The 8815-nt window shown below is 40.2% G+C and overlaps 1 protein-coding gene across 1 annotated transcript in view; it reads left to right on the top strand.

Annotated features, from left to right (window-relative positions):
• LOC123974670 (oviduct-specific glycoprotein-like) overlaps positions 1–1106 on the top strand; it is a 5712-nt gene extending 4606 nt beyond the window's left edge. Inside the window, exon 11 of the mRNA XM_046055505.1 lies at positions 554–1106. Coding sequence (XP_045911461.1) covers positions 554–1106 — 553 coding nt within the window. The remainder of the gene's footprint in view (positions 1–553) is intronic.
• Positions 1107–8815: the final 7709 nt, after the last annotated feature.

Genomic DNA, 8815 nt, shown 5'->3' with positions numbered 1-8815 from the left:
ACAACAACACCTACCACAACAACGCCCCCTACAACGACTCCACCTACCACAACAACCACGCCACCTACCACTACAACGCCTCCTACCACAACAACTCTCCCTGAAACAACCACAACCACGCCCCCTACCACAACACCACCTACCACAACAACTCTCCCTACAACTCCACCTACCACAACGCCCACTACAACAACTCCCCCTACCACAACAACTCTCCCTGAAACAACTGCACCTACCACACTCCCTACAACAACACCTACCACAACAACGCCCCCTACAACGACTCCACCTACCACAACAACCACGCCACCTACCACTACAACGCCTCCTACCACAACAACTCTCCCTGAAACAACCACAACCACGCCCCCTACCACAACACCACCTACCACAACAACTCTCCCTACAACGCCACCTACCACAACGCCCACTACGACAACTCCCCCTACCACAACAACTCTCCCTGAAACAACTGCACCTACAACACTCCCTACAACAACACCTACCACTACAACTCCACCTACTACAACAATTCCTAATACAACAAGCGGAGAACAGAGAGGGGACCCCAACTCCCCTCCCTATACAACTCCCACAACTACAACTCCCCTCACCACAACAATTCCTCCTACTACAACTGCCCTCACCACAACAATTCCTCCTACTACAACTCCCCTCACCACATCTGCCCCTACTACATCAACTCCCTTCACCACAACTCCCCTTACCACAACAGTTCCTCTTACTACGTCAACTCCCCTCACCACAACTCCTCTTACCACAACAGTTCCTCTTACTACGTCAACTCCCCCTACCACAACTCCCACAACTACCCCACCCACTACCACAACCACAACTACCCCTACTACAACAAAAATGTCCACTACCACAACATCTCCCACCACTACAACAAAAACGCCCACCACCACAAAAACATCCTCAACTACAACCACAAAATCTCCCACCACTACTACAAAAACCACTACAACCCTCACCACCAAAACAACCCGAACAACTTCCCCTGCTACAACCACAAAAACCACAACCAAATCTCCCACCACTACCACCACCAGAAAAACTCCCACCACGACAAAAACCTCTACTAAAACCACAATCCCCCCTACCAAAACCACAACCAAAACTCCCACCACTACAACAAAACAGGCCACTACTACAATCAAAACTACCAGTACTACAACAAAAACAGCTGCTACCACCACCAAAACAACTGCATCTACAACAACCACAAAATCTCTTCCCACTACGACAAAAACGGCTGCTACCACTACCACAAAAACTGCCTCTACTACAACCCCAACTCCCACCACCAAAACTGCTACCACAACTCAAAAACCCACTACCACGACCACTAAAGCTACCACTACAAAGAAATCCCTGTAATGAATTATGGAGTACTCAACTAACCCTGTAATCCCAAATTACGTTTGCAACTGTGCTGGTTAGATACCCCACGTCCATTTTAGCAAGCCATGTGTGATCTTTAAGCCAAGCTGCAAATGCTGCGCCTATCCTGTAAATCATAACTTCACTATTCATAAGTGGGCACATTTATTTGAAATGTTGGCACTAACATTTTCAGATGGATTTCCACAACCTCCCAATGAAATGACAAAACAATGGAAAAATGTTTAACTATCTTCTATTTCCTCATCTTTTGAGTTAGCAACAAATTTTTTCTGCATTTGGTGACATTTACTTTCATTAACTTGCAAATGAGGGCATGGGGGAGTATTGCCACTCCCATGCACTATCTATTCAATATAAAATATTACATTATTTACAAATAAATAATCCTATTTTTTTTTTACTATCTAATCACAGATTTTAAGCTGTTGCTGTTTTGATATTTGTTGGTATATTTAAACCAGTTTGTTGTGTGTGCTCTTGTCTTTAATCTGACATGCCCTATTTAATTATGACTACTGCCTACGTCATTCTTGTTTCATCTAACTCTACTGTATGGATGTGTTCTTGTTGTTTGGACATTGCATGTTTGGATTTGTCTTGCATAATGATGCAGCAGTTGCCTATAACAAAGAATTATTGAATGTATGTCATATAGTGTAATATTACTTAATTAATAAATTTCCCACTAAAATCTTGGCACATTTATTTTGTTCTATGTTTAGTTCTTTTCTATTGATTGATCTTTGTCTATCAAGGCTTTGTAAGATAAAAGACACAAAATACTCTGGAAACAAGGTGCTCAGTACTCATGGAAAAACCTTTTAAATGGAGGAATTAAAAGACACAAGAGCCATCAAACTGCATTGTAAGATCTACTGCTCAAAAAGGAACCTATTGGAATTTTAAATTGTTAAAGACTGTGAACAAAAATGAACAATGCACATTCAAGAATGACATTACACACAATTAAAAGAAAATAATAATAAACCAGCTATTTTTGGCTAAGCTAGCCAAAACAATCATGCTAACTATCCCCTATGATGACTATGTACTACTTGAGACAAGTAAACAAAAAGATTGCTCATTTCTTCGGTATTTATTATTTCTTCAAAATAGTGTTAAAAATCTTGTCATCTTGTTCTCATGCATTGTCACATCTCGTGACCCAAATGTATCATCACCCCCCTAATCTGAGCCGTTATGTCCCCACCACTTTTCAACACAAAGTGACGCCCTTGACTGCAAACGCCTTTTTACTTGCTTGACCCAAACATCTATTGATCAACTCCAGACTGTCCAGAGCTCAGCTTCCAGTACCCCTGTTTTAGCTTCATTACACTAGCTACAAGTATGTTTTAGAATAGACTTTATAATTCTATTGATTATTGAAAGCTCTTCGTGGCCTCTCTCCCTGCTATATCTCTGACCTTTTAGTCACATATGCATCAGCATGTCTGTGAAGATTCTCAGTCATCCAGGTCATAGTTATCCATGGATATGCACCAGCTTGTACGTTGAGATCCTCACACAGAGGTCTTTTTTCTATTCCAGGGTCTCGACTGAATACTAAAGGGGACAAAACGTTTCCAGTCAGGGCCCTGAGGCTCTGGAACAGCCTGCCTGAGGAAATAAAGGCACTGAGTCAGTGAACTTATTTAAATCCCTTTTAAACAGGGCTGGACTTGTAATCTGGCATACCGGACAAACTGACGCCCCTTTGGGGCCGGTGTAACATAAATTATGTATTTATATAACTGTTTTTTAAAACGATTGGCCCATAAACCATGGACAGCGGCCCATTGGTTAAATTTCTATACTGACACTGTGCCGGCCCAATCACATATCTTACAGCTCCGCAGGTGCCGACCATAGTGTCGACGGGTGTTATATAGCTGCAGCTGCACAGCAACACAATGGAAACCGGTCGACATACATATAATCAATAACTTTAGGCACATACCCTGGTTTGGGTAAGAGGAATATACTTCGGGGGGCTTTCAGGAATAGCTGGCTAGCTACGGTTAGCTCCCCCAGGCCCAGTCACACAGATCACTGCAGCCAACACAGCAGTTGTGTCCAGCAACAGCTGATAATGTTCGTACCACTGTTATTCTGTCAATAAATTCTCAGTAATGTTAAGTTTTAACCTAAATTGAGACACATCTGGCTCGTGATGTAACATTACAGAATATTCTTGGTTTGTGAAACTTAAAATCACTTTGGAAGAAATAAAATATACAACAGTGGTATGAATTGAAACATTGCCTTATTATTATCATCATTAGGCTATTATAAATAAGTATTTGCAGGAATTATAGTATAAATATACTATATTAATAATATATAAGTATAGTATAGTAAATATTAACACATAACATACACTGATTACTACGTTGACACTTGACACCTCTTTTTTTAACAGCTTTATTTTTTTTTTTTAACAACTATGCGTGGACCGAGCGATCGAGATAAACGTCATCACGTTTTGTGCACTATGGCTTCTGGGACGAACCATATATGGAAGATAAACTAATGTCAACTTTTTATATACAGTCTATGGTAACCGGGGCTGCAGGAGCTTCAGCATCAGCTGCAGTACCCAGGCACAGGCACCTGAAGGAGTAAAGGAGAGCCGTGGCCCCTGCCAGTCTATGGTGATAGCAAGTGACAAAGTGACAGGGCCGATGGAGAGATGTAATTGTCACCTATCTACCTTCATGTACAGCTTTTAATGTGTTGGTGAACATCCGAGATAGCAGAGGACTGTGGGGCGGATTTGCCTTCAAGCTGGCACATCCACAGTACGCTCTCCCCCGTTTTGGCTACACACACCCGATCCGGTAAGATAATGTTGCTTTGGTTGCTGTTTTAATTCAGACAATATCAGATTATGGCAAACTAAGTTAGCTCATGTTTCAGCACCTTAGCATTAATGTTAAGCTAGTTAACTAACTTGTAACTTGCTCCCAAGCTTTTCTTCTGCTACAGATAAGCCACGCTCCAACTGATGTTTGACCAGTATTTATTTGTTCCTTTTCACAAATAATCATCTTTTTGACCAGCAAACACCGTGAAAAACTGAAATAATATCACAAACACAATCACTTTCAGTATGAAATATAAACACAAAATATCATCAATTCAAAATAAAATAAGCACATACCGTGTGCGTCTTCTGCACAGAAATTTAGGAGCTGTTACAATCTTCTAAAGTCGAAACACAGTCTTCTGGAACTGTCTTTTCTTCCCTTTTTGCTTCTGATCGAAGCTTATCAATTATACTTAATTGATCATGTGATCCCAGCATGCGCTTCATTTGGTGTAATTCACAAGTTAAACAGTAGGTGCCACTATTAGAGCGGGTTGCCTGTTAATTGGAAGGTCAGCAGTTCAATCTCCAGCTCCTCCAGGCTGCATGTCGAAGTATCCTTGGGCAAGATACTGAACCCCGAATTGCCTCTGGTGGGCTGTTCCGCCAGTGTTTGGTGAATGCAGATGTAGTGTATAAGCGCTTTGAGTGGTTGAAAAGACTTGAAAGGCGCTATACAAATACTGAGTATTTACATTTAAGCCAGTCATGAGGGTATATTTAATTTAAGTACAGACCCGGGTTCAATCCCCAACTGTGACCCATCCACCATTGTGTCCCTGAGCAAGACACTTAACCCGTAGTTGCTCCAGAGGCGTGCAAACTCTGACACTGACATGTATAGCAATTGTAAGTTGCTTTGGATAAAAGCGTCCACTAAATGAATAAATGTAAATGTACACTTCACCCCTCTAGTAAGAAGCTAAGCTAATCCGATAGCCTAACTTAAATTGCAGGTTCTAGTATAACCTGATATTTGCTAATATTTTGTTAAATTGATGCCTTTAAAAGTATGCCGAAAATTACCTTTGCGGTTAACCTTACAGTTTGCAATGGAAAGGTGGTTGTACAGTCAACTATCACTTGATGACTTGGTTACTGAAGAAAACTTGAAATGTGAAAGTTAATTAAGCTTAACGTTGACGCTGATTTATGGACGTAAATTGGCAGTTTACATTGGATATGTCATCCACGAGAAGTTTACTCACACTGAATGATGCACTGTGGATCTGCAATCTTTCAGATTATTAAATCAACATTTAGGCAAAAATCCCTAAATAACGTTAGCTTAGCTGATGTCAGTTCTCATTTGGCATTTTTCTTTTCTTCAACTTTGGTTATTGTAAAATTGGTCTTAAATTTAATTCCGAGTGGAATTACTAAAAGTCTTAATAAGTCTCACATCTATCTTGTTAGCATTATACTGTGATTTGCTGCAGCATACAGCTCATTTACAAGTGGCGCCAGTCTGATTTGGGGACTGCCTGCTTCTCACCCTTTCCTGCCACTGGAGTAAAGTAAGTAATACAGTATTAGACTTGATTTAGGTGACTAAATTAGTATTTTGTCAAATACTGACAATGGTCCACTTATTTATTGATTTTAATAAATGTACATGTTTTTCTTTTTGATATAAGAAAGGAATTAACCACAGGACTCTACAGTATAATTCAATTCAATTCAATTTTATATATATATATAGCACCAAATCACAACAACAGTTATCTCACAGCGCTTTTCATAAAAGAGCAGGTCTAGACCGTACTCTATGATGTTATTTACAGAAGCCCAGCAGCATAACTAAGGGATGGTTCAGGACTCACCTGAGCCAGCCCTAACTATAAGCTTTATCAAAGAGGAAAGACTTAAGCCTCCTCTTAAATGTTTAGATGGTGTCTGCCTCCTGAACCCAAACTGGAACCTGGTTCCACAGGAGAGGAGCTTGATAGCTGAACGCTCTGGCTCCTAGTCTACTTTTGGAGACTCTAGGAACCACAAGTAACCCTGCATTCTGGGAGCGCAGTGCTCTGGTGGGGTAGTAAGGTACTTTGAGCTCTTTAAGATAAGATGGTGCCTGACCATTAAGAGCTTTGTAGGTAAGAATAATGATTTTAAATTCTATTCTGGATTTTACTGGAAGCCAATGCAGAGAAGCTAAAACAGGAGAAATATGATCTCTTTTCCTGGTTCCTGTCAGAACACGTGCTGCAGCATTCTGGGTCAGCTGAATGAGTCTTAATGGACTTTTTCGAGCAGCCTGATAATAAGGAATTGCAGTAATCCAGCCTAGTTTTTCTGCATCATTCCTAGACAGGATGTTTGTATGTGATATATATGATGTATATGATATGTATTTTCGCAATATTACGTAGGTGAAAAAAGGCGGTCCTTGAAATTTGCTTAATGTGAGACTTAAACGACATGTCCTGATCAAAGATAACTCCAAGATTCTGGTGCTGGAGGTAAGGGCAATGCCATCAAGGGAAACTATATCTTTAGATAATGCTTCACGGAGGTGCTTAGACCCCATAACAATAACTTCAGTTTTATCTGAGTTTAACATTAGAAAATTACAGGTCATCCAGGTTTTAACATCCTGAAGGCACATTTGAAGTTTAGCTAACTGATGAGTTTCATCTGGTTTGATCGACAGATATAACTGAGTATCATCTGCATAACAATGAAAGCTTATGGAATATTTCCTGATAATAATGCCTAAAGGAAGCATATATAAAGTGAAGAGGATTGGTCCGAGGACAGATCCTTGAGGAACTCCATGACTAACTTTGGCGTGCATGGAGGACTCATCGTTAACATGTACAAACTAAAATTGATCTGATAAATAGGACTTAAACCAGCTTAGAGCGGTTCCTTTAATGCCAATGAAATGTTCCAGTCTCTGCAATAGGATCTGATGGTCAATGGTATCAAATGCAGCACTAAGATCTAATAAAACCAGTACAGAGACAGGTCCTTTGTGTGATGCGATAAGGAGGTCGTTAGTAATTTTCACCAGTGCTGTCTCTGTGCTATGATGAGCTCTAAATCCTGACTGAAAATCCTCTAATAAACTATTGCTCTGTAGAAAGTCACACAGCTGTTTAGCAACTGCTTTCTCCAGAACCTTAGAGAGAAATGGAAGGTTAGATATAGGTCTATAGTTGGCTAAAACATCCGGATCAAGTTTGGGCTTTTTCAGAAGAGGTTTAATTACAGCTACTTTAAAGTACTGTGGTACATAGCCTTTTGATAGAGATAGATTGATCATATCTAGTATAGAGGTGCTGACTAAGGGTAAAACATCTTTAAGCAGCCTAGTCGGGATGGGGTCTAAGAGGCAGGTTGATGGTTTAGATGAAGAAATTATTGAAGTTAGTTGGTAAAGATTGAGGGAAGCAAAACAGTCTAAACATATATCTGGTTTTACAGTTGTTTTTAAGGTTCCTGAGTTTAGAGACAAGTTGGTTCCAGTTAAGGGCAGGTCTTGGTGAATTTCTAATAGTTAGAATTTTATCATTAAAGAAGCTCATGAAGTCGTAACTACTGAGAGCTATGGGAATACTTGGCTCAATAGAGCTGTGACTCTGTCAGCCTGGCTACAGTGCTGAAAAGAAACCTGGGGTTGTTCCTATTTTCCTCCAGGTGCTCAGTACACTGTAACGAAAAGAATTGGTTGCAGTGATTTCCAACTTGGGTGCGAAGACTAAGAACAAGGCTTTCAAATGAGTTATAGTTTAGTTTAGATTTAGAGCTGATTAGTAGGGTAGAGTCGAAGATAGCTGCAACTCCACCACCTCGAGGAATGTGAGTATTAATATGACCGGGAGGGGTGGATTCATTTAGGCTAACATATTCTCCATCACCCAGCCAGGTTTCAGCAAGACAAAATATATCTATATCATACTCTGATATTAGTTCATTTACTAGTACATTTACTAGTACAAGCATTTTAAGTGCATGTGTGAGTGAGCATAATTCTTTATTGTGAAAAATGATTTCGGCAGACTTTTGAGTTTTGACAGCCATGACAGTAAAGCTCAGTCAATGTCTTTATAAGTTCTAAACATCTCTGGCTCAGTGTACAAAACATTCGCTTGAAAACAGCTCATTTCTAGTCCAGCCCTTCACTTCCTTTACTTGTCACAATGAAAGCGCGTCATAAAGCTTGCCATGTGGCTAGCGGGGTCAGGCCGCTTTTGTTTGGATTTTCATTGTAGAAATGTTGTACCTGTACCTGCTTCCAGGTACAGGTTCCAAGCGAGCTGAGGGATAACATAATGTAATTGAAAACACGACAGACTTCTGATTGGTCAGAGAGAATCGTCACTATTCACTGCATCATCATTGCGTGCACCAGACAGAGGCCAGCAACAGAAAGTTTTATATTTTACAGTTTTCGTATGGAATTTCATCACTAAATCCACTTCTGAGAAGTTTTGAGGTGAGAAATCAGCTGTGTAGATTTCGAATATTGACAGTTTTACGAGAAGAGATGGCGGAACAAAAATGTGCTTGAAT

This window comes from Micropterus dolomieu, linkage group LG08, assembly GCF_021292245.1.
Source record: "Micropterus dolomieu isolate WLL.071019.BEF.003 ecotype Adirondacks linkage group LG08, ASM2129224v1, whole genome shotgun sequence".
Classification (NCBI taxonomy): Eukaryota; Metazoa; Chordata; class Actinopteri; order Centrarchiformes; family Centrarchidae; genus Micropterus; species Micropterus dolomieu.
Note: the sequence above shows the minus strand (reverse complement) of the source record. Positions and strands in the feature narration are given on the sequence as shown.